The sequence below is a fragment of the Sminthopsis crassicaudata genome, chromosome 4 (assembly GCF_048593235.1).
Source record: "Sminthopsis crassicaudata isolate SCR6 chromosome 4, ASM4859323v1, whole genome shotgun sequence".
Taxonomy (NCBI): Eukaryota; Metazoa; Chordata; class Mammalia; order Dasyuromorphia; family Dasyuridae; genus Sminthopsis; species Sminthopsis crassicaudata.
In genome coordinates, this window is record NC_133620.1 from 350220545 (window position 1) to 350247574 (window position 27030).

The following is a 27030-nucleotide window of genomic DNA, read 5'->3' on the forward strand; positions in this document are numbered from 1 at the left end:
TATCATAAAATGGGATGCTGAATGGGAATGGGACAATAAATCTTTAGAATGTCCCATTCCTTTGAAATGTGAAAATGACTTAAAGTTGGGAATACAGGTATGGATTTCCTGAAGTACAAAAATAAAAGGTTTGCCAATTCAATACATCTATCCTGTGTACTCTTAAGATCTATTTCAGGTTAAAATTGTATCAGACTTTCTGTACAAAAGATTCTTCCTTAGATTTGAAATTCAAATGTGTTTTCCCTTCCTACTTTTCCTATTCTTGCTTTAAAAAAAAAAAAAAAAAATTAACATTTGATCCAACAGCTTAAATTGAGCTTGATCAAGGTTCTACAAGGTAGAAGAATGGTTCCTTGAAAAAAAGCGGTGAGGGGATCTGCTCCCAAAGAAAAACCAGAAAAATGCCTTAAAGTTTAATAATTTTATGCCAATCTGTAGATATAGCATGCGACTATTTTGCTTATCTTTTAAATTATTTTCTATACAAGTTTCATTTTTCTAATTCCAAGAGTTGATTTTTTTTTTCCCCACTTCTGGGTTGCTTGTATAGGTGTGTTGGTGTATATGTGTGTGTGTACGTGTACGTGTGTGTGTGTGTGCGTGTGCGTGTGTGTGTGTATGTGTGTGTGTGTGTATAATCACATGATTTTAAAGATGGTGTTTAAAAGAAGTAACCCTTCCACAGCATGTCCTCCTCACATTCTTCCACCAGAGAAGAGACCCCCTGAACCCCCTGGACCTCCACCGCCGCCACCTCCACCCCCTCTGGTTGAAGGCGATCTTTCCAGCGCCCCCCAAGAGTTGAACCCAGCTATGACAGCCGCTCTACTGCAGCTTTTGTCCCAGCCTGAAACGGAACCTTCTGGCCACCTGCCACATGAGCACCAGGCATTGAGACCTATGGAATATTCTACCAGATCCCATCCAAGCAGGACTTACGGAGGCACTGAGGGGCCTGAAACAGGGTTTAGTACTACTGACACTGATGAGCGCAATTCCGGCCCAGCCTTGTCAGAACCTTTGGTCCAGACCCTGGCGAAGAGCAGGACTTTCTCAGGCTCTGTGAGCCATCTTGGGGAGTCGAGCAGTTACCAGGGCACAGGGTCAGTGCAGTTCCCAGGGGACCAGGACCTCCGATTTGCCAGGGTCCCCTTAGCATTACATTCAGTGGTCGGGCAGCCATTCCTGAAAACCGAGGGAAGCAACAATACAGTGGTCCACACAGAGGCCAAATTGCAAAACTATGGGGAACTTGGGCCAGGGGCCACTGGGGCCAGTGGTTCAGGAGCCAGCCTTAACTGGGGAGCCCAAGCCCAGGCTACTGCTTATGGAAAGCTCTATCGGGGGTCTGGGAGAGTCCCACCAAGAGGGGGAAGAGGGAGAGGAGTTCCTTATTAACCAAGAGACTGGTTTCCTGAAAGACTCCTTCCCTTTCCATCCCTTCTTTCTCTCCTCTGAACCTTTTAATGAAATCGTTTGCCAGATTGAGGTAATCGTCTGCATTTGGCTACTACAAAGCTGTTTGTCTTATTTCTTGCTCAGTTGCTGCTAGCGGGAATTCTACATAGTACTGATGTGGGCATTTTGCTAGCCAGATCCCCTACACTGGGCTGGGGCCAGAACATGAACAACAGTAGCCCTAGCTGGCAGATGCTGATGAAGGGGTTTGGGGAGGGTCATAAAATTGGAAAGTGTTTTAGCAGCTTAGAACCTGTCCTACTTGGGACAGGAAAGGAAAAATAATTAGTTACAGCTCTGAGGCAAAAATCAGAGAGGAGGCTCTTTTGTTTTTGTTCCCTCCACCTTTCTACCTCTTAAGTGATTCTCTCCCCCCCTCCTCCTCAGTCTTCTGTTTTATAATTTTAAAAAATAAAATTCAGAAAATTCAGCCTTCTGCATTGAACAAAAACTGAGAATGCATTGGCTGGTTTAAGAAAATGCACCCTCCCTTCTGCCACCCCAACTTTATGCTTTTAAGTGAATCCCTTTTTCTGTTAAGCTGCTAGACACATCTCTCTTTTTCTGATAAATTCCCCATCCCTTAAGTTTGTTCCATGTATGCCTTCTCTCCCTGCATCTGAAGCAGGTTGCAGAATGTGATTGTCTTGGACAAACATGGGCTTTTTTCTCCCTTCCATTTTTGCCCCATTTTGGAAGGGTCTTTTTTTTTTTTTTTTTTTTTTAAACCTTTCAAGACTTGTGTGGGGAAATTGAATCTTTTAGAAGCTCAAGAGCCCAGAATGATTCTTTAACTTTTTTGAAATAAAGGAAAGGAAATTGAAACCCCAACATTGTTCTCTGTAACTCTTCAATTCCAAAAAAAGGTTTAAAAATTGTTCATATAACCCTACTCAAGTGGGGAAGGTGCTACATACCGGAGTTTTTGGTTTGTAAATGGGGACAGCCCTGGATATTGCTGCTGGACTGGGGTTACAGACAGTGCCTCTGAACTTAGCTAAAGATATAGCAGTTAGTGTACTGTTTACACATATATATTTTTGATGTCAGAAAGTATTTAAAAATCTTTCTGGTTCCCACAGAGCATTGAAATATTGGCAGAAAAAAAAAGGAGGGGGGGACAGACAAAAGGACATGTAAATTTAATGTAGAATGGGTGTTTTTCCTGGAGATGTATCAATACCTGGTACTTTATTATTGTTATTAAGTTTTAAATTAAGGAACTGGGGGGGGAGGAATAATTTTCTATGTACACATACCAGTACCTGTGCCCTGCCAGTCCTTTTTGAAGGTTCCCCCAGAGAAATTTCATGTTTATTTTAGTTTTGATAAAGCAGGTAGTATTGTGATTGCCTGATTAGAACCTTGCCTTATCAACATGAATTCAAAAAGGAAAAAGTTCTGAAGCAGGGGAGGGAGAAGGTTACATATGAAGGTATATACCTGTATGCGCTTCATATTGAAGAACAGTTATGAGTACCAGCATACATAGTATTTCAGAAAGGCACATACATTCACACAAGACTTTATCTGCATAGATTATATTGATTTCTAAGAAGGTAGACCCCTTTTATGAATAAAGTCAAACATTGGTTATTGGTTTTAGCAGTCTGGGGGAGGATGTGCAGAATTCAAAAGAAAGAATATGAAATCTGTTCCATAAGAGAAAAATACACTTTTTTTTTTTTTTTTAAGAAGAAATCTCCAGACATAACATTTATTGTTTTTCCCTTTATTGCAAATGGCAGAGTTCTGGTGTATGTGTGTTTATTTTATTTCATTTTGGTTTTTGGTCTGTTTTTTGCCCATGGTGACACAACACTGATTGGAAAAAGGATCTTCTAAACCATTCTGGCCTGATATAGTTCAGTACCAACATGTCCTACTGAGTTAGCTTAACCTCATCAGCACAGTGTTGGTGACCTGCATTAAAAGTCTTGAGCTTCTTAGTCTTTTGACTTTGGAGTCCTCATATATGGGCCTTTATTTTTGGGACTATTATCTGAATTTGAGTCACTTAGCTTCAATCCGCTCTGCCTTTAATAAAGAACCTGAGCTTGGGATACTTTCATAAGTATCTGAAATGAAGTAGAATTGATTGCCCCATCCAGTCTGAATAAAATTCTCTCTACGTTTTCATTGTAATTTGGTTGTCAACTGTCATCTGTCACAGTTTTTTGGTCTGTATTTTTCCTCACTCCCACCATTGCCATTTAAAAGAAATTATGCCAAATATCTTAAGCAGTGTGCTTATTACCTGTTGTGACCTGTACTCCCTTCTGAGATAAGGAGACAGGTGTGTTAGCATGTGTGTATGTATGTGTGATTTCCTTCCACTCCTCCATCCATTGTCTAAACTTTAAAAAGGAAAACGCGTTGAGGATTTTTGAATTTTTCAAGGGGGAAAAGTCCCTTAAATACCCTGGATTTAGTGGAGGAAAAAATAACTATGAATTGTTCATCTATATTTAAACGTGGTGAAAACAAAAGTTTGACAATTTCATTTTGCTGTTAAAAGAATACAAAACATAGTCTAACCCTATTAAAATGGGGAATGGAGTTGGGTTTGGGTTTTTTTTTTTGTTTTGTTTTGTTTTGTTTTGTTTTTGGTACCATGAAGAGGAGAAACATATTAAACATTATTTTGAGCAGATGAGACATTTTACTCCATTTCTAAATATGGGATGGGAGGTAAAATTGTTTTGACCAGAATATTTTTTGTCATTTTGGGAAAATGTGACCCAATTTTCTTAAGTTGCTCTGTCCATAGAAAGAATGATGTTTTTTTTGTTGTTGTTGTTTTGTTTTTTTGTTTTTTTTTTTAATGAGGGAAATTATATGTGCTTAAAATAGGACAGTTAGCACCAAGTTGAGTAGGTCTCTCATTAGGCTGTTTCCACCTTAAACATCCCCTCTTTTTCTCTCTTTCTCTCTCTTTTTCTCTTTCTTTCTTTCTTTCCTTCTCTTTCTTTCCCTCCCTCTCTCTATATATAATATACATGTGTGTGTATATATATATATAAATATATGTGTGTATACATATATATGTGTGTGTATATATATGTAATATACATATAAAGTTACAATGCTAAAATGGTTAATAGGTTTTGACAAGATATTGCTATAGCAGAAATGTGTCAGTGACCACTTTATTCTTTGAGTTGGTTTTCTGACACGATAAACCCCTTCTTTCTCATTTTTTGTTCCTTTCTTCTCCCTACCCTGCCCCCTGGGTGTACCTTTGTCTATGTACAGATATTTTGTAATATATTAAATTTTTTTCCTTTCAGTTTATAAAAATGGAAAGTGGAGATTGGAAAATTAAATATTTCCTTGTTACTGTACCACTTTTGCTCCATTGCATTTCCTTCTTCTGTAGCCTCTAATCAGGCATGATAATATGTAAAAGTTATTTTCTTATTTGAAATCAGGTATTCTCAATCTAGTGCCCTATAGGCTTAAAACTACAGAATTGGGTGTTTTCCACTTAAGGGGCAAAGCAGAGGCAAATGGTGTTTGAGAATAAGGATATGGGGAAATTTGGAATTGAGATGTAATTTTAAAGAGAAAACTGAAGTTGAAGTCTGTGAAGAACAGTTGAAGCATAACTCATGCAAGGTTATGCAAATAAATGATTATGCAAATTGTAGCACTGACAAACCACATAAGTTGAGCTTCATGTACCCTGGCTCCTCCATGCAGGAGAGGTAAGTGGGCTTGAGCTCAGCTGCAACTAAAGGAAAATAAAGTAGGAAACCCTTTAAAGTGAAGGAATAGCATAAGTTTCAAGCCAAACACTTTCCATTCCTGTGATGGTCTTTATCAAAGAGATTAGATACAAACAGTTGCCTTTTTCTCCTAGTTGGCAAGCCCAGGAAGCAAGTCAAAGACTTTCACTTTGTCAGAGCTATGTTAGTGGCAGATTCTTCTCTTAAATAATCACCCCAGTAAATCTATCCTTTCTCCATGGCTAAGAAGGTTAAGGATTAAGTTCTTCCTAATAAGTTCATCCAACCTATTCAATTAATAAGATTCAAAAGAAAGTAAGAATGATGAGGTTTAGAATTGTAGTTATCAGAAAGTTTGAAGAATTTAGGATTTAGAATTCCTTATTGGTAATGGAAAATTGGTAGATAGACACAGGAAAGGGGAGCAAAAACAGGAGCTCAAGAACAGGAAATTAATGATTCCTGTAGCTTGTACAAGGCTGCTTTTTAACTTGCTTCTTTGCCCATGATCCTAGTGTTCCCCTAATGCAGAAATGTTTGGAGGAGAAGAATGAATCACTTTTCTAGATATTTCTTGGGGACATTTTGCTAATACTATCCTGTCTTATTTTGATGACCAAGTCCCAGGGAAAGCAAGTTCTAGACAACCTAGCAAGCTGGGGCAAGAGTAAGGCACTCCTGTCCACAGTAGTGAACATTGATCCCACTACAGTTGGTAAGAAATTTCTGGTCTTTAATACTAAATATTCAGACCCAATATTTAGCAACCCCAAGTCACTAAACCTCTCAGCCTCAGTTTCCTCATCTGTAAAAAGAGACTACTAGATGACTTCTAAAGTCCTTTTCAGTTCTAAATCAAAGATCCTTGGAGTCTCCAATACTTCTTTTAAGAACACTCCTTTTTTATATATGATGTAACCTTGCAACTCAATTCCACAAGTTCCCCTGCCACTTTGACATTTATTTTCCACAACCTTAGACTTTTCCTATGTTGTAGGGATTTGTCTCTAGTGGAGTCAGAGGAATTTCTCAGCCTAAGATATGGAAAATAAACTGGATACTTTGTTATTTAAAAAAAAAAAAAAATCTAGCACACAGCCTTACCTCTTTTTGGTTCTGCTTCATTTCTTTGTCTAGTCTCATTGTTTTTCTAAAGAGCCTAGGGTAGGTTGGAGAATAAGGAAATGCTTTGGCCTTATCTCCCAGGAGAGGCTGAGTGCCCTCTTTTTTGACTTTTATCAAGTTGATGAGCAGGGCAGTGTTGGGACATGACACATCCGAATTGGGTGCTGGTCCCAGGTGTAGGATTTTCCTTTCTTCTGTTGCTTAGGAATATTCTCCAGAAACAGTGAGTTTACTCCAAAAAAGGGGAGGCACATGACATGGTAAATGGGAAAAAAACAAAGATTTTGCAAATCTTTGGCCTAGGATTGGATCTACTAAAGATCTTCATGAACAAGGCAAGTCTCATGCCTTCTCAACCTGTTTCCCAGGAGGAAATTGGACCAGATGATCTCTGTTCTTTTCAACTAAGTTATGTCTAAAGAGAGACAGGCTTGGTATGTGTGACAGTTATTGACATCACACAATATATAAACTTTGTGCCAGCCTTTTTCTAGCCTATGCCTAGGCTTGCCAGAGGGATGCATTTCCCTGCTGGGTACTCAGGGCTAAAGTAGTTGCTACTGTGACTCTACAGGAATACAGCAATGTCTTAGAAAGGTTGTCCACAGGACAGTATGCAAGTTTTCAGCTATTTGGAGTGGGGTACTTTGTAGGACAGAGTAGAGAAAAATGAGATCATAATATATTAGAAGGACTCTGACTGTGCTGGAAGTTTTATTTTGTGAGGAGATAGAATGGAAGAAAAGATAAATTGGTTTCTTGAGTGTCCTCCAGCTAGGCAAGAAGGCAGCAGGGGTAGTCTTCCTGTACCACCCCAAGCCAACTCTAAGACTTGTTTCTTCCACCATTGACATTAAAAAACTCAGCTGTAGATAGTGTCTTTTGGACACAAGACTTTGTGTGATTGAAGGGGAATGGTATGAGGGGTGGTCTTCTGCCCATGGTAATATCCTAGTAATTAATCCCTGGGGCACCTAGATCTAAGCTTGGAAACTTGATTTCTCTTATATGTCCACCTCAGAGATAATGTTCTGGAGCCAAAAAGGGGATAGAAGCTAGTTTGGGACGAATAGTCTGTGTTACTCTCTAGGAAGGGTTCACTTGGGGTAGGTTGTCTTTTAATGGGCCTTTTCTTACCTTCTCTGACTCTGTTAGTCTCAGAGGTGTGCTGTAGTTTATTCTTCTAGGAAGAGAATACATGGGCATGACCTAGAATAGAAAAGTTATATTAAAATGCAAAGAATTTTCCCAGGAGAGTTACCCTGGAATTTCTTTGGAAATCTTGCTCTGGGTTGGTTTAAGTGGGCTTTTGTTTGAAGACAAGAACATGGCTAAAATGATTCCTCAAGGTTCTTTCCTACCTGCTAGTCAAAGAGAAACAAGAGACTTTCCGTGCAAAGTATCCTGTTTACCAGGGAATCAGGAAGTAGTTTTTTGTCTCTCCATCTCTTGAGAGACTATAAAAGGATCAGAACTAGAGTTAACTAAGATAGAATGGGTCAAAAGGCCTTGGTCTCTGAGTGAGCTTCAAACCAGAGAATAGTCTGATGAGCTCTTTCCAGGAGTGGATTCTTGTACCCTATTAACATGTGAGACTCCTTGAGTGGCTGGCTATAAAGTAAACTTCTGAGACCAAAGGGGTTAGAGAATGATGTAAAGTTGAAGTGGTTGATGAGGCAAAGTAAGATGGGGCTGTGCTGATATAGGTAGCCTTTGACAAAAGCCAGTAGCTCATTATTGACTGCAAAAGAGGCTCATTGAAGTAGATGCTTGAGAATGGGAGCAAGGGTGTTTTTCCCCTCAGCTTTCACTTTATCTAGGGAAAGAAAAAAAGAAAAAGAAAAAAAAATTGTTAATGTCCTTAACCCTGTGAGTTAGCTAAATATTGAGAATGAGAAAGCTTGAGCCCCAAAATTCAGGCCTTTTCCAACTTCAGGAACACCTGACTCTAACCCTATACTGGAATCATTAATTTCTGCTAGGTGACAGAAGGCCTAAAGGAACTTGGAGAGTAAAGAAGTTAAGGAAAGAGGAAGAAATATAGAATAAAGGAAAGAATTTGGGATAACCAAGTCTCTAGAGTAGAGGAGAATATTTGAATTTTTTTTGTTTGTTTAGATATGGTTTCTTTTGCATTATTATTATTTTAGTTTGCAAAATGTATAAGATTTTGGTTTCTATTTTTTTCTCCTTGCCTTCTAGTCCTTTCCCTTTCCAAGATGGCAAGCAATCTGATATAGATTATATAGTGATATTAAACATTTTTCCACAGTAGTCATGTAGTGAAAGAAGAATCGGAACAAAAGGGAAAAACTGTGAAAAAGAAAAAAAAAAGTGAAAATAGTATGTTTGGCTCTGCATTGGGACTCCATAGTTCTTTCTCTGGATGTGGGATTGTATTTTCTATTGTATTGTCTCAGATCAGTGTATTGCTAAATCTATCACAGTTGGTCATTGCACAATGTTGCTATTACTGTGTATAATGTTCTCCTGGTTCTGCTCACTTCACTCAGCATCAGCTATGAATGATTCATTTCAAAGGAGAGATGAACTTTTTTTGTGTTTTAGATTACCCTTCTGGTAAAGTCTATGGACCCTGCTTAAAATACTGTTTTTAAATATATAAGATTACAAAGGAACCCTATTAAATTGAAATTGTTATCAAACAATTTTTCTTAAAAGTTCACAGATTATAGGTTAACTTTTGCTTTGAATCCACTTTGCTTCAGTGACCAATAGTTAACCCCTTGAGGTTAGAAGTATAAGATTGGCATGATAGATTTAGGTTTCAGGAAGGTTTAAGTTAAGGAAACCCTACTTGAGAAGGCCAGGCTTGGTCAGGTAAATAATTCATGTGATGACCTTGATTTAACCTTCTTTATGAATGCCAAATGAGTTATTCTGGAACAAGAAGGAAGAATAAAATCCATTTGAATGGTTGAGGAGTTGGGGAGGTTGTCTTATTATAAGTGAACCCTAACCTAATTCCAATGGGTTTTGTCCTCTTCAGCATAGCTCTAAATACTGGATTAGGGCTAGAGAAGAGTAGACAAGACAAGATTCTAAAAAGGTTGAAAGGACCTGGAGGAAATGAGACTGTGGTCTCATGGAAAAATGGCTTACCTTCTACAACCCAATTACTTTTACAGTCTTCAGCCATTCATTTAAAATGAATTGTGTGGAAGATGGTAAGATGTGCCTTTTTATTACTGTGGAAAGCCATCATTAACGAAGGTGAAATTAAAATTAGGAAAGCCTTACCATGTAGTAAACACTGGAACCTCATGAGGGAATGTCTTGAGATCTGGGCACAGATGTATCTGAAGTCCAGGAAATGAAGCTCTGGGATTGTGATTCTGATTCTAGGGATTCAGGACATGGATTGTGAATGCAAGAGGTGATCATGGGTACAAAAAACAGAATAGTCTTCATTCTAGCACTTCCCCAAAGTGGGAAGGTTGAACCTTCACACACTTTTGGGCTTGTTTGACTTTTGGTGGGTAGTATTTTTTTCTTTTTGTAACATGTTTTGAAGTCAGGCAACTGAATTTGTGATTTTGAAGACCACATCCAATGCCAGATTGGTGAGGGGAATAGTCTGACAGGTAATACAACATATGTATGCCCCTGGTTGTTTTGAGAACATCCATATATGCACACATCTGCATAATACTGAGCACATACTATCCTCTGTGCTGTTTCTTTCTATTCCTCCCTTTAGTCCTTCTTGAAGGATGCTTAGGGCCTCAAGAACCTTTGAACTTAGTGATATCAGATACAAGAAATCAGTTTTTTTTTTTTTTTTTTTTAAGGAAAAGGCAGTATGATATAGTAGAAAGAACATTAGACTAAAAATTTGTCTGACCTCTTAGTTCTTGTCCTTATTTATAGAATTTCAATGAGGGAGCAATAATTAAACAATATTGAGTCCCTAATGTCTACAGATTTGAACAGAGTCCTGAGGAGAAATCAAAGATGGACCCATCTTTTTTTTTTTTATTTACTTTTTTTTTTTTTTTTGACAAAACATATGCATGGATAATTTTTCAACATTATCCCTTGCACTCCCTTCTGTTCCAACTTTTCCCCTCCTTTCCCCCAGTCCCTCCCCTAGATGGCAGCCAGTCCCATACATGTTAAACATGTAAAGTATATGTTAAATACAATGTATGTGTACGGATCCATACAATTCTCTTATTGCACAAAAAAATGTACCCATCTTTTAAGGAGCTCCTGAAACCTACTGGGGAATGTGGGAGGCAGAGACAAGAACCTTAACAACAAAAAAGCAACTTCAAGAACACTAATGAGTAAATGTTTATTTTTACTTTTGGATCAGGCCTGTGATTTGGGAGGATGGGAGAAGACTCCCAGTTTGGAATCTCCCTCTAGTGATAAAGATCATTAACTTCTGAATCTTGCAGTCTTAGAGAGTTTCCTGGGATACTGAAAAGTAACCCCATTTTTATAGTCCAGTATGAGCCAAAGACAGAATTTAAACAGGTTTTCCTAACTCTTAAGATATCATTCTGACAAAATGCCTCTCAGCAAACAAATCAAAATACTGTAGGGAAGTGAGAGTAGAATAGGACAGACTTCTTGAAGGAAGCATATTTTGAGACATTTGGAAGAGGAGTGATATGGGGTGGCAAGAAATAGAGCCTTCTAGATATTTGGCCTGGAGCAACCAAAGGCATGTGAATGAGAATGAGCCTGTCCTATGTCAATGAGACTAATGTGATTAGAACCAGTTGATACTGAGAAATGAAGTGGGTGAGTTAGTGCAGCCTTGGAAGTCAGTTTTATAGATTCAGATTTTAGCTTGACAATTTAGAGGTACTTTATGATTTTGAGCAGAGGAATGACAATGACATGTAATTGTGTAGTCATGAGGTAGGTGATGAGGAACTGGACTAACATAAATACCCATGAGACTAAAGGACAGGATTAGAGGAAAACTAGAAAGATTTAATGATACTTTTAGTGGAAATAATGAAAGTGATCATTCCAGTGTTATGAGCCTCAGAAAGTGATTATATGGTGATGTGGGAATTGGGAAGTGGTCTGTTTTGGTTTTGGGTAGAAAAGAGCATATCTATATATATGAATCTATCAGGACAATTTTCAGTGTCGAGGACATATGTAGTGTGAGGTTCAATAAGGTAAGCACAGCAGAGTAGCAACAGCCTTGGATCTGAAGGTCTAAGAACAAGGTTCTAAAGTTCTGGCTCTCCTATATTACCTGTGTCACTTGAGCAATTAGTTCACTTCCTCATTCTGGCCTTCAGTTCCCCTTATATGTAAATGAAGGAGTTGGACCTAATTTGGTCCATCCCTTCCAGCTCTAAATCTGTAATCCTTAATCTTTTTTGCCCCAGTCTTCCTACTGAAGACAATAGAACTCATTTGAAATCCTGGAGTGAATTGTAATATTCCTGGAGATAGGAAAAGTAAGAGAAAGGAAGATGCAGTAGTAGCCTTTGTATCTTCATCCCAATAGCCTTGTTTATTGGAAGTATGCCTGACAGGTTTTGGTCAATTTGTCCTGGTCTGGGAAAGAAAAACATGAAGTTTTGCCAATTTTTTCTTTCCCCTTTAGAGCTTTGAAAGTAGGGTGTATCCAGCCTGTGACAGCATCTGTCTCTGGATACAGCACATTCTTACTCAGTGCTTGGAAGGCCTTTCTCTCTCTGTGTCCCTCCCTTGGGGTCATTTGTATCTCCAGGTTTTTTTTTTTTTTCTCCCACAGCCATAAAGGGGGGAGGACTGTTTATTAATTGGGTTGGGAATGGGGAGGGGACCAGCAGGGGACTCTTTAGTGTATCGGGCGGGGGTCTTACTGAACGAGCCCATTAGCCAACCCCACCGGCAGCTGAAGCGGGGCTGCAGCCAAGTCCTCTCTGTTTCAGAAACTCTCCTTTGCCCGCAGCAGATCAGAACAAGGCCTGCGGGAACCCTTAGCTCCTGATTGCAGCTGTGAGGAAGGACAGAACAATTTATAGGAAGCCAAGTGGCTCCTGTCTTTCTCTTTTCCTCTGACTTTGGAGAGAAAAGAAGGCTGGGTCCTTATAATAGTCTCATTTCTTAAACACATACCTCTGAAGAGTTTTCTTAAAGGGAATGAACACCCCCCCAAAAAAAAGTATCTGTATTAAGGGAGTGGTATCTATTATATTTATGCTGTAGACTTTTAAGATCACATGCTCTTCTGCCTACTTAGTCACATTATATAAAGGGTCACTACCTAAGAACAAAGGCTATTGCATACTAATAATATTGAAGTTAGAAGAGGGTGTTGAGATTAATTTCTCACTTCTTATTCCTATCCAAGTGACCTCTGTCTGCACTCTTCTTCAGCAGAGTTGGAGAAGAAAAGGCATGCTTTTTTAGAATCAATCTGGAAAGAAAAAGAGGCTCTAAGAAGCCTTTTATACAGGTCCTCACTAGACCTCACTCACATGTCCCCTTTTCAAGCAAGAGACACAATTGTGGGTCTGTCACTTTCAAGAGGCTTAGATGCTTTCCTGCTGGTATTCTTCAAATGGGGTTCTGTCCAATGATAGAATCAGAGAATATTAGAGAGTAAAGGAACCATAGAGATCACCTATTATAGTCTCTTAGTTGTGTAGAAAAGAAAGGAATTCCTCTCAGTCAATAGTGAAAAGAATAATTTGTCCAGCGGTTGCCTGGCTATTTAGTTGGAAGAGCTTAGGATCAGGAGTCAGAATAGAACTCAGACGGCTGCTCTTTCCACTGAACCACTTTTTTCATTTTATGTACACATATGTATTTATACATATACATATATGTATACACACACACATACATACATTATGGAGAGAGAGAGACGGGAATGAGGCACCCAGGCTGATGTTTGGTGGTGGTAGAAGAGTTATTAGGGAAAAGGAACTGAGAAGCTTTCTATGCATTTTGCTACTACATAAATAATATGCAAATGGCATACAAATTGAGAGAAAAGCATTTTTAGTCAATCTCTAGCTCATTTGGGAACATGCTAGTTATGCTTATGACAGGATTCTGATACTCTCCATCCTTATTCCTGAAGTCTATAAGGAGTGGTGGTCTTAGGACATCCCCAGTCTCCCATTGGGGAGTGGTATGGCCAAAAAAAAAAAAAAAAAAAAAAAAGGGATTGCTAGTGGCAGGAGAGATTTCTTTCTAAGTTTGTACTCTTTGAGTCATGATACAGATATATTGAAATGCAAAGGAGGGAGAAGAAAAAATAGGGAATAGACTCACATAAAGTTAAAATAGTCTCTGAAGCTGCAGAGGTTCCACTGGCACTCAGAACAATGGGATTCTTTTTGAGAATATAATGGTACATATATATGTACCTACCAAGTGGAGGCTATACATTGCTTTCCAGTACTGTTGTGAGCCAGTACTTTGCTTTGAGTGCATAATTTTAAAGAGCCAAGTTGATAAGGAAAGTGGAAGGTTCCTCATTTCTAGTATTTTCTAAGATATGACCAAGGCATGAAGGGAAAAAAGAGATTAGAGCCAGTTAGAGAGCTTGGACATCAAAGTCACTAGTCAAGGCTAGACTAGGTTAGGCTGGGGGTACAGAAAGAAACAGAGTGAACAAGTCTGCTGAAAAGGTAGAATCCAATTGTTACCCATTGCATTTCCTTGTATTTATCATTTGCTCCAGTCCACTTCAAGGCTGATGGGAGTTTATACAGATTAGTCTCTAGCTTGGGGGCAGAAAATATATCTCTCAGTCACCTGAATTACACCAAATAAGCTCATCATTAAAGCCTTTTCCTAAGTTTTTTCTAAAACTATGTTTCAGAGAAGTTAGAGTATAATTCTATAAAGGACTGTGATAGGTCTATACAGCATCCTTTCTCTGACCAAGTCAGCCAACCCAATGTATGATCTCTCTTTTCTGTAAAATTTGCACATATAATTTTGTGATTCGTTGCTTTATTATTTCTGTTGATTCATGTCTTGTCTCCTTCATTGGACCAATTGCTTTTAAAAAAAAAAAAAGCAGAGATCTATGTCTTTGTTTGCCATCTAAAGGTGGGAGTAATAATATATTTGTATAACATCTTAAATTTTCACATGTATTATCTCATCTGAGATATAATAAAATATCTCACCTTAATTCTGTGAATCAGGCAGCTAGGAGCCTATGACTTATCCAAAGTCACATAGCAAGTCAATAATAGAATGAAGACTGGATTCCAAGTCTTCTATTCCACAATGCCTCTAGGAAATGGTGTCTGTTCTTTATTCAGTTCTTCAAATGTCTAATATGAATGAATGAATTAATCATTTATTAATCTTTGTATAAAGTATTAAGTGCTGGGATACAAGTAGAAGAGAAAAACAATCCCTCCTCTTAAAGAGCTCACATACTAATGGGAAAAACAACACATATTGAAAGTTTTAATTTTACATCAAATGGAAGGACCCTCATGATCCTTAGGATATGGGGATAAAGCTGATATTAATATTTTTTTTTTTTTAGCATCATGTCCACTGATAAAATAATGTTTCTGATGTTGGACCATATGACGAGGGCAAAGATTTTGGTGACAAGAATTTTTTTTTTCTGAGATTTCAATATCTATGGCTTTAGTTTCTGCATGAGCAGTTGTCAGACTGCATCTGAACAGGGGCTGTTTCCCAGGATGATGTCTGATGGCTAAAGGCACTGAGCTGGAAGCATTGCTAGTCCCAAGGGTCTTGGATTCGGGGTCCTGGGGTTTTTCCACTAATCTGAAGCTTATCTGCCCAGCACATACTGCCTCCTATATCTTCTCTTTCTGTATGACTCGTAGATGTTAGGAGTTAGGATTCAAGGGGCACATATCAATTAAGTGTTCCCCCAGCTTCTCTGATCTGGGGTTCTTTACTTCATGATTATAATATTGACCTGCTTGTCTTTTCTTTTTTTATAGAACAAGTTAATAGCAGGAAGGAAGGCTCCTGAGAAATGGGCACCATGCCTACAATAATCTAACATTTAGAGCCCTGGCAAACCTCTTGGCATCCTTCTGAAGGTTTCTGGGATTCTGAAATCAGGTAAGAGAGTCTCACAGCTTGGTGGGATACCCCTCAAGTTCCCCTTTCTCTTGTCTCAGTGACTTAGGAGATCTCTGGAGAAAAAGATGATGAAGTCCTGATTTGATCATTAATCCTGTTACCACAAATACCTCCTACTTAGAAAGTTTCACAACTACTTCATGTAGAAATCTATTTCTTTCTCATTGTTCCATTCTCACTATCTCACCAACTGTTTACTATTTTCTGGATATCATCAGGGGCCAGTCAGTAATCATCAGTTTTCTTTTCTCCAGGCAGGGTTTCCATCTTTTCACACCCTGCTACCCTTTACCCTCTGCTCCTTTCTTCTCCTCCCAGTTTTTGTTAAGTGGAGAAGGTAAGGGATTGGATGGGTCTGAGATTTCATTGATTAGAAGAATTTCCCATATGAAAAATTCCTGCATATATTCTGGAGTTTCTCCAGATACTGAGAGATTTTAGTGATTTACTCATGGTCAGCTAGGTAGGTAACATTTGAATCAGAGCTTACTGCTTTCAAGGTTTCTCTCTCTATTCACCATACCAGGCTTCTCCTCTTTTTCCTTTCAGGCAGAGATTCTTCATCTGGGGTAAGACTTTAAAAAGTATGTGAACTTGAAAGGGAAAACAATTATATCTTTGTTTTCACCAAACTTTGTTTTCCTTTGTAAGTCTAGGTATTTTATACATTTAAAAACATTATTTTTTGAGAAAGAGCCTTTAGACTTCACCAGGCTGCCAAAGGATAAAAAAAATGAACAGCTGCTTAGGGATATTCAACTGGAAATACCGGTTACCTCTGAGGTCTTGGTCTCCATTTGGTCACATTTTGATTATCATAATAGTGTATCTTTGTCACTTAGACACCATCCCTGAAGAGACATCATACATAGTAAAGACAAAGGAATCTGGGCTGGGGGATTGACTACTGGGGGTCTTATCCTCATTCTTTCACTTATCCACAGCATGACCTTAGAAGAGTTACTTAATCCCTGGAATTACCATTTCTTTTGGGTACCCCATGGAGTCTAAAGGGGCATTTTGAATAAAGGTTACCCCAGAATAGGACCATTTAGCCTAGCTGAGGGATCACATAAGAGACCTCAGAGCAGGAGGAAGGGGTGGGGCTGTTACTGTCTGAATATCCCTAAGGGAATAAGAAAGGTAGTCTGAATGGATGGAGAGAAAGTAGAAGAAAGTAGGAAAGACCTTTCTTTATCTTCTTAACTAATTTACTTTTCTACCTCCCTTTCAGGTCTTGACAAAGACTCAGCTCATCCTGGGTGGTGAGTTCAAATCCTGTTCCAGAATCTATATAGACTTGGCAGCTGTCTTCTTCTTTTACTTCCAGCTCCTGACCCAGGCAAGTCACAGTGAAATAACCTTATATAAGTCAACTTGGTGCCCTGCCTGCCTCTAAACAGGACTTCCTTACAACCAGCTCAGAATAATATGATGGTAAAAGTGTCTTTCCCCTTCTCTCTCCATATTCCCAAAGAGAAGAAAGTCCTTATTCTCTTTGATTACCTCCTGCCCTAGTGGCGTCCATTTCTGATCACTGAAAAAATCTTGCTGCAGCTTTATATCCCACAAACAGAAAAGAGTCAGTTTTCTCATTTGATGAGTATGGGAAGAAGATACTAGTAAAGCACTATGATGGAAAATAGGAAGAAAAGGCCCAACCTGATGCAAATGTGCCCCATTTGCCCTTTTCCATCAACACCAGAAACCCTAGGGAGTCATTCTATCCAGTGGCCTGAAGACCTGAGGGTATGTCCAGCCATCTTGGAGAAGGGAATTTGGATATACCCCCAAGGAGAAGGAATTGAGGCTGTGAGATTCCACTAATTCCCAGAACTTCCCCAGGGACTGGAGAGTATGTTGGCCATAAGGAGGAATCAGTCACCAGATGTCACTCCGTCAGAGCTCAGGTGTCCACCCGGGCCCAGTGCCTGTGGAGAGCTGGCAGGAAGGGATCAGGGCATTTCCCCCATCTCCAAGCATGTCGGAGCGCAATCATTCTCTGCGCTAGGCTTCCTCCCTCTCCTTATTTCCTTCTCCATTCAACTACCAATCCCTCCCATAGGAACATGGTCCTGAACGTGTGTATCAAGCGTGGACTGAGTACTTCTCGGGTATCGCCCTATCTTGAACTTGCCAGGCCTGATGGAGTAATAAGGCAGGTGCCAGAGGGTCAAGAGATATCCTTAAAGCTTAAAAAGCAGCAATTAGGTACAGAGTTCTGAGGGGCACAGAGGGCAGAGAATTCATTTTCTGCCCACCTCTGGCACTACCTGTCAGCCCATGCAATCTGACCAGCTGTCACCTCTGAGCTGCTGCCTTGGTGGTTAGGACAAGGGATGTAAATATGAAGTGGGGTGGGTGCAGTCTTGATTTCTGCCACACGAGGGCACTGCCTACCAATTTAAAAGCCTGCCCCGTGGGCACTACTTAGAGGGCAGAACCTGAGTAAAGGGGCATGTTTTTTCTGGACTTCTCTCAGGACTCTTCCATTGAGAGATAGAACATCTATTTGGAAACCAAAGTAATAACTTCCACTGTTTGTCCTTTGCATGGAGATACAGTAATAGTGGATGGAATCCCTGGATACTTCCTGAAGTCTAACACCAAAGACTTCCCCCTCCTCTTGCCTCTGACTCTAGGTCCCAAGTACCCTGAACCTCCCTGAAGATAATAGGGGTGTTCAAACTTTTAGTCTGAATTTTAAGATTAGTTCCTCAAGTGTCCAATATGACCTTTCAAAGGGCACCCCATCTATGTCTTGGCTCTGAGCAGAGCAACCCTTCTACCATCCCTGACTTTGTTGTTCAGTCATGTCCAACTCTTTGGAATCCTATGGACTATCGCACGGCAGACTCTTCTACCCTCCACTATCCAAGTGTCCAAACTCATGTTTATTGTTTCCATGACACTACCTATCCCATCTCATCCCTTGCCATCCTTGTTTCTTTTAGCCCTCGATATTTTCCAAAATCCAAATCCCCTTAAGTCCTGTCTTCTCTTTATGTGGCCAACTGTTTAAGCTTCTGTATTTGACCTTCCAGCAAATAGTTTGAATTAATTTCTTTACATTTTGATAGATTTGGTCTTCTTGCTATTGAGGAACTCCCAAAAGTTTTCTCCAGAACAGTCTTCTCCCTGAAAATTGAGGGAAATATTTACTTCTCTGGGAAATAACCTTCCTCTGGGCAAATAACCGTCTTTGGGCAAGCGGACTTAATTTCTTCATCTTCAAAATGGGCTTAATTATATATGTGTGTGTATCTATATACATATGTCTATTTGTGTGCATATATATACATGTATGTGTGCATACATAAGTTCACACACATAACTTGTTTTACAGGACTGTAAGGAAAGGGATTTATAAACTTTATATTATAATTGTCATTTGTAGTAAAGGAACCTGCTAGGGAGAAAAGCACAAGATTTTACACTTAGTAAATGTGCAATACAAAATGGGAAAAGATTGGGAGGATATACCTTAATACCTTTCTTTATAGTCACTCAAACCTGTGGCTACAGGGGAGACTTGGGTTCAAATCTTGTTTCAGACACTTAATTGGCTATGAAACCCTTAACTAGTCACTGTGTCACAAGCTTTCTCATCTATAAAATGACAGTACTAGATTCAAGAGCCTTCAAGTTCCCTTCCAGCTCTAGATTTGCGTTTGGTGATTTTGAGCAGACATCTCTGAGGAACAAGCTGCAATGCCAACACTAAGAGAATAGGGCCAAGCTTCTTAACTGACCATGAAATGCCCCCCCACCCACAAAGAAAGAGTGGGCTCAGGCATGATTTCAGGCAGTTGTCTATACTGTGACTTGGGCAAGAGACAGAGCCTCTACAGAGGAAGGACCCTGCATCTGACCCCAAAAGGTCATGGAGCTATGCCAGGCTGCAGGAGGTAAAGAGGACAGAGGTTCCATCACCACCCCCATCCCCATTCCCAGGCCTGTGGCCCCCTCCCCAGGTGGACAGCTTGATTAAACAGTCGGTGCTGCTGGAATTACTGCACAGCTGGCACTCCCCCCCCTCCAAGCACCCGGAGCAGAGCAGCAGCACAGATTAAAATCTCCAATTAACGTTAAAGTGAAGAGGCACTGAAGATGCCAAGGAAGCTGGGTGGGGGACCCTAAGCTGCCTGGGTTCCCCCTTTTTTTTCCAACCCACCTCTTGGTCTAGAAGCTTTAGGCTCTTCTTACAGGTTCAAGTGTCAGGAGCCCCAGCCCTGAATCTAAGAGCCTTCATTACCCAGCCTCCTTCTGCAGCAGAGTCTAAGGTCTCTCTCAGTGTTTTGTAGTGCCCAGAGGGCGACAGCTTTCCTCAGTTCTGTCCCCCTCACCATGCACGGGCCGGCGAAACTGGCATCTGAGGGCTAACAGTGCTCCAGAGAACTCACCAGGGTGTGAGAATTAGGATAATGAGGTGGGCAGTGCCTTCCCCAGATCTGTCCAGATTTGTTCCCAGGATGCTGGGCCACTATTCATAGAGACTCAGGACATTGTTGCTTCCTTTTCCCCGGGGAAAGAGTAAATAGGACAGGCAAATTCCCCAATAAGAACAAAGCCTGTCACCCTCGGGGGTAGGGATGAAAAGCCCTCGCCATGTTCTGTCCACACTTCTAGCCACTTGGCCTGTCCTACCCATCTGCTTTCTGTTTCTGTCTGTCTCTTGCGCCTAAACGATCAATGCATGGCTTCCTTCCCTGTTCCCATTCCTTGCCCATCTTTTTTGGGGGCAGGGGGCAAGCACAGCTGGACCAGGGAACGGGTCCGTCCTCTGCCACCTGGGTCCCCGGGCGGCTGCTCATTATCTCCTTTGCAGATTGGGGGTGGGGCAAGAAGCAGAGGGGGATATGCCCAAGACAGGATGCTTGATGAGCCCTCCCGCCCGCCGGCCTCTCCCTAGCTGGCCTCACTCAAGTTAAAGGCAACACTGAGTTTGGACGCCCCCTGCCCCTTTAAGAGATGATGGGGTAGGTGCCCAGCTGATGAGACCTCCTCACACCCACAGAAATTAGACACCAGGGCATGATGCCACCCTCCCAGGCTGGCACATGCTACCCTGGCAGAGGTTCAAACCCCCCCACACACACATACACACACACACTTTCCTCCTCTCTATCTCTGTATTTTTTTTTCTCAGCTCGAAGCACAGCTGAGCCTTAAAGGGCGGGGGCTGGGGGGAGCCTAGGCTGGATGTTGGGGGGGAGAGCTCCAATAGCACGTTTTCACCTGCCATTTAATTGGATGTATTTTTAATTAATGGGACCTCAGGGACCGACATGAGACAATCTGATCTCTGAATAGGGACAGGGGAGGGATTGGAGAAGGGAGGAGGATTGGGCCACTGGGTGCGGTTACCGGGAGCTCAGGCCCATCAATCACCGGCCACTTTGCGCTCTGGCACCAAAAGCAGAGAGGTGGAGGAGGTGCCAGGATTCCCCCACCCCCTTTGCAGTCAGGATGGGGCGGCCTGTGCTCAGACCCGGGAGGAAGCTCGAGCACTGAATTGGAACAGAGATAAGGAGTAAAGTTGTCCAGGTTCAAGTTTCCAGACAGAGCCCAGCCCAGAGCTCCGTCAGCCTGGGCCTTTCCCCGCCTGACCCCAGGGAGGCTGGGGGAATGCTGATGAGCAGAGGGAAGAGGACACCCAGGGTGAGGGACAGGGCGGGAGGGAGAGGCGCTCTGGAGGAGGGGGGGTGATGCCTGGGGACATTTCTATGCATTTTGACGGGAAAGGAGCACCATGGAGATTAGATGCAAAACACTATGTAAATGAGGCCAGCCCAATTCGTTTTCACTTTACAACCTGAGCATTTTTGGTGCAAATCCTGTCCCTGGGGCCTGCTTGGAGTCCCCGCTGCTGGCATTTCCAGAAAGACAAGGGGAGGCTCGCTCCCTGATGTCCTTCTCCAGTGCCTTCCTGGGCCATGGAGGTGACTCCGAGCTTCTGGAAGCCTGCCCTAGCCAAGGGTGAGTCCTGGCAGGTCCTACCAAGCTGGAAAAGCTGTGCATCCTTACTTAGCACGGCCCTGTCGTCAGCAAGCCGGGCCAGCCAAGTTCAGAGAGGCTGACCACCAGGTAATGAGCTTTTTTTGGACACAGCCGCTCATTAAACCTGGTACAAAGGTGTGGAAGTATTGCCCTGTGCATTATCGGAGGGAGCATGTGCACCAAGGGTATTCTGAAGAAGGGAAAGGGGAGAGGGAGAGCTGATTTTCCTTCTTGTGACACCCCCTCCTCCTCTTCTCACACAAACCTTCAGGCAACAAGCATTTTTAAAGTTCCACTGTGTACCACAAGGGAGACAGTTCCTTCCCTCGAGGAGCTTACTTACATTCTATTGGTTTAAATAACAGAGACATATAAGTAAACGCAGAGTTTATTTTGTTGTTGTTCTGTTGTTTTCTGTCATTTCCAACTCTTGGTGACTCCATTTGGGGTTTTCTTGACAAAGATGCTGGAGTAATTTGCCATTTTCTTCTCCAGCTCATTTTACAGACGAGAAAACTGAGGCAAACGGGGTTGAATGACTTGCCCAAGTATCAGAGGCCAGTTTTAAAAGAGAAAAATGAGTTTTTCTGATTTCAGGCCAAACATTCTATCCACTGAATCACCTACCTGTCTGTAAAATATTCCCAAAATTACTTTTGTAAAGAAAAGTTGCAACAACTGAAGAGATCATGAAAGACGTGAAAGTTTAGTAGAACTTTGATGAAGGCTAGGGATACCTTATCCATAAAATGAGCAAGTTGGACCAGATGGTTTTTGCAGTTCCTTCCAGACCTAAATCTACAATCCCATGAATCTAAGAGGTAGAAGGAGTATGTCCCAGATGTGTAAAACAGCCTGTGCAAAAGCATGGGGGTGGGAAATGGAATCTTGTACCTGAGGGACAACAAATAAGCCTGGAAGATAGCTTGCTTGAAGAGAAATAATATATATCTAAAAAAAGATAAGTTTAGGTAGTAAAGGGCTCTGAATGGCAAACAGGAATTTTTATTTAATTCTAGAAACAGTAGGGAGTCACTGAAGCTTCTTGAGCAAGGGAGTGACATGGACAGACATATACTTTAAGAATATTATTTTGGAGGGCAACTAGGTGATGCAGTAGATAGGACATTAGCCCTGGAGTCAGGAGTTCAATTTTGTCCTCAGACATTTGATACTTACTAGCTGTGTGACCCAGGGTAAGTCACCCCCAATTGCCTCACATATATATATATATATATATATATATATATATATATATATATATATATATATATATATATACATATATATATACATATATATGTACATATATTCTCATATATATAATATATGAATATGCATACATATATATCCATGTGCACACACACATAACATGCATTATTTTAACAGCTAGAGAGATGATGAGACTGGAGAGTGTTGTAAGCATCCAGGCAAGAGATAATAAAGGCTTGAACTAAAGCTGTGGCCAATTGAATAGAAAAATAAGGGAAAGAGCAGATTTGGTAAGCTGTTTGATATTGGAGTAAGGGACCATATGATCTTAGATTTAGAATTGGAAGGGCACTTAGCCATCTAGTCCAACCCATCATTTTACAGATGGGGAACCAAGGCCAAAGAAACGATGTTCAGGATCATATAGCTAGTATCTGAGGTGAAATTCGAATTTGTTTTGGTCTTTCTGATTCCCTCCATATCCTATACAATGCTGAAAAAAGAGGAATGAATAGTCAAGGATGATTCAAATTGTGAGCATGTATACCTAGAAGAATAGTGGTGCCCTTGAAAGAAATTGGGAGGATAAGAAGGCTGGTTTTGAGGGGAAAAGATAAAAGTCTCATGTTGCCTTTCACATGTCAATGAGACATCAAATTGGAAATCTCTAAGAAGCATCATGAATTGGGGAAGTGGGAATGGGGGAGGGAGGGAAAGGGATGCTGGTAAAACTTTTATGGAGTATAAAAAATATTGGCATTTCCCTTATCTGCCAGTTTCCACATATCACTCAGTCTTTCCTCTCACCAACATTTAGACTAGGGAGCCATGTATAGATTTCATAGAGTATATAAACTTGGAAAAAATTTTACCTATTTATTTTCACTAAACTAACTAAGATTCTGCATCTTCAATTATGAATTTGAAGAAGAAAAAAATATTATTCTGAGAAGAAGGTGGTAGGTTTTACTAGACTGCCAAAGGGAAAGAAGTTTAGGGGTTTACCATACAAAAAAGATTTAGAATCCTGAATCTAACCCCAAAAGAGATCATGTTGTAGAAGTATAACATGGCATAATGGAAAGAGTGCTAGACTTGGAACCAGGAGAGATCAAAGTTCAAATCCTGCCTTTGATATTGACCAGTTATGGGACCATAGGTAAGTAACTTCTTATCTGTCTACTATTGTTCATTCCTGTCTCATGGCCTTATCAATTAAGAAGTCTTTGAGATATTACACTAAGCCCTCCTGCTGCAACACAAAAATCTGGGGAGACCAGAGTAAACTATGGCTTTAGTCAATGTCAGTGGGTCAGTGTGTCTCCATACCCTTACTCTATATCCCTTCTTGAATCCAAATTCAGAGTTAAATTTTATCCTGAATAACTTTGCCCCATTAAACAAACAAACAAAAAAAACACAATCTTACACTGACCCCTCTGTTAATGTCTCCCATGTCATTAACAGGAACTGTCAAGAAAGCTTTTTGCAAAGTACAGGATGTTGCTCATGCTTTGCCTCTTTTACCAGCTGGGAAGAAGGGGGCTTACATACCAGGTTTTGGCAATAGTCAGCTAGGGCACTTTGGGGCCAGCCATCAGTGCCAGAAATCTTTGGAAGGTATTTCCTGACATCATCCCATGGTCATCGTGTTCCATTTTTTTCTTTATTAGGCCATGTTGGTGCCAGAATAATAATAGGGTAGGCAGGTAGCAGAGTGGTAAGGAAGACGTACTTGGACAGAAGTGCTATCAATGTGCTTTTGAACTATCCTCCAAACCCTCTCCTCACCCCCATCCATCCTTGTCTTTTGGCCCCCTATCCCATTTTGTATTGATAGTAACTTGATTATCTAGAATCTGCCTTCCGGGAATGCCCATCAGAGACCAAGATTGACAACCCCCATCCTCCCCTCTACCTCTCTCCACTCAGAGGAGAAAGTGCTCTCTCACCCACTTCCAGCCTGTTGAGAGTGGCCAGCAGGAAAAATATTGCCAGGAATTGTGGGCAGGGGCATGCTGTCATCTGGGGAAATCAGGATGGGATTGGAGGAATGGAAGCTACTCCCTTCAGTAGGACTGAGAGAGCTATGTAGCCTGAGGCCCCCGTCAGGGGCTGGCCATTCAATGTAGGGCAAAGCATTAATATTTAGTATTGGTTGGGGAATTTATTTGGTGATGTTTACAGGCCTGGTTTCTGCTCTGGAATGAAAGGGAAAAACACTTAGTTGGGAGGGACATGTTAGGGTTGGGGAAAAGGGCAGATTTTCCACAAACCCATCTCCCTCACTTTCACTCTCCCATCTTCTTTTCGTACCCAATCCCCTCATGCAGGCATTTAAAACTATCAAAAGGCTCCCTAAGCACCCTAATCACTTTAATTTTAATTCCTCACATTTCTCTAAGAAGCAGCAAATCTGATCCTTTTCAACCCAGCCTGGATTCCCTCTGACAAAGAATGAGCAAGCAGAGATTGCCACTCCCATATGGGGCAGAGGCACTAATATCTGCAGGATGGGACCTAGCCTTGGGGATCAGCAAGAGACCATGGTTGGCATCGAAATTTGGAGGGCTAAGAATTCTGCCAGAATGTTCTCTCTCTTAGAAAAAAGAAGAGAATCATAAAATTTCAAAATTTTCAGAGAACCTCATTGACTCTGTAGTCCAACCCAAGCCTGAAAAGTTCTCACAATATACAAAAGTGTTCATCCAGCCTTTACTTGAAGACCTCTGATAAGTGAGACCTTCTTATGTCTCGATGCAGCCAGTTTCCTTTTTTTTTTTTTTAAATTGTAATTTTCAGGAAATTATTTCTTAACATTGAGTTTGAATCTATCTCTTTATAATTTACATGAGTTCTACCTATTTCTTAACTCTGGGCCCAAACAACAAATTTTAATCTCTTCTTCATGATACAATTCTTCAAATACCAGAAGACAGTTATCTTATTCTAGGTTGTCTTTTCTCCAAGCTGAACATTTCCCAGTTTCTTCTATCTTTATAAGACATATGAACTTGAGGTCCATCGCTATGCTGGGGATTATTGTTTGAATATTCCTTAGTTTACCAATGTCCTTGTTGAATGAACTGTGGTGTCTAGAACTAAACAAAATAGAGAACTAAACAAAATATCCTTGATATGTAGTCTGACCAAAGTAGAGTGCTATGGTACAAATGAATTACCATAGTGGTACAATCTTCTTATTCCTAGAAGCATATCTTTCAAGTTAAATTGGCTAATTTTTGCCTGCCATATTATACTCAACTCATATTCAGCTTACAGTCCCACCAAAAATCCTAGAGCTTTTTTTTTATCAGACATTTTATTCTTTTTTTTTTACAATTCCAAATTTTCTCTCTCTTCATCCCAATGAGATGGCAAGAAAAACAAAACCTATTACATATAGATATGGAAAATATTTTTACATGAGTCATGTTTCTGCCCCCCCAAAATTAAGAGAAAAATACTTCCATCTTCATTCTGAATCCATCAGCTCTCTTTCTGGAGGTAGATAGAATGTTTCTTTATGAGTCCTTTGGAATTATGGTTCATTGTATTCATTAGAGTTACTAAATTTCAGAATTGATTATCTTTACAATATTGCAATTACAATATATAGTGTTCTTCTGGTTCTGCTTACTTCAGTTTGCATCAATTTATACAAGTCTTTCCAGGTTTTTCTAAAACCATTCCCTTGATCATTTCTTACAGCACAATAGTATTCTATTGCATTCATATACCACAACTTGTTTAGCCATTTCCAAATTGATGAGCACCCCCTCAATTTCCAAAGCTTTGCTACCACAGAAAGCTGCCATAAATATTTTTGTACATATTGGTCATTTTCCTTTTTTTTTTTTTTTTTTTTTTTTTTTTTTAAATCTCATTGAGGTATAACCCTGGTAGCAATATTGCTGGGTCAAATATGCACAGTTTAATAGCCTTTTGGGCATAGTTCCAGGTTGCTTTTCAGAATGTTTGTATTACCTAGACTTTTGCTTTCCTTTTCTTGAATTTTTTTTTTGCAAACAATTATTGTCTTAATAACAATGTCCCCCATCTTATACTAAGCTAGAAGGGATCTTAAATGTCATTTATAGTAAGTCCAAGGCCCTCATTTTACATTTTACATGATGTCCAAGGAACCAGACTGGATGACAACTAGATGGCTCAGAATTAATTAAGGAAACTACTGTCCTATTGATTGTGATGATGTCCTATTAATTGTCCCCATTGCCTCAGTTTATCCCCACTTCCAGATCCTAATGAATTTTTTAAGGTTCCTAATGTTGAAACATTCCCCTCTCCCCCAGCTGGCTCCTAGAGCTGAGGAAAAGGGAAGGCCGAGAAGTGATAGGGAACCCTGAAGAAGGAAAGGTAGAGATGACAAAGTCATAGTACTTAACAGCACCCAGGGAGAAAGACCAAG

General features: G+C 40.5%; 1 protein-coding gene across 4 annotated transcripts in view; it reads left to right on the top strand.

The window, feature by feature from the left end:
* CDK12 (cyclin dependent kinase 12) overlaps positions 1–27030 on the top strand; it is a 79485-nt gene that overhangs the window by 42444 nt on the left and 10011 nt on the right. The window contains exons 14-15 of one of the 4 annotated variants that reach the window (XR_012481202.1): positions 15245–15368; positions 16624–16731. Coding sequence is in view for 2 of the 4 variants with exons in the window: in XM_074261378.1 (XP_074117479.1) it covers positions 689–1401 (713 nt within the window). In the remaining 2 variants the exon portion in view is untranslated. Of the gene's footprint in view, positions 1–688; positions 4806–15244; positions 15369–16623; positions 16895–27030 lie in introns of those variants that run through there. The other 3 variants (XR_012481201.1, XM_074261378.1, XM_074261379.1) reach the window with 3 other exon arrangements.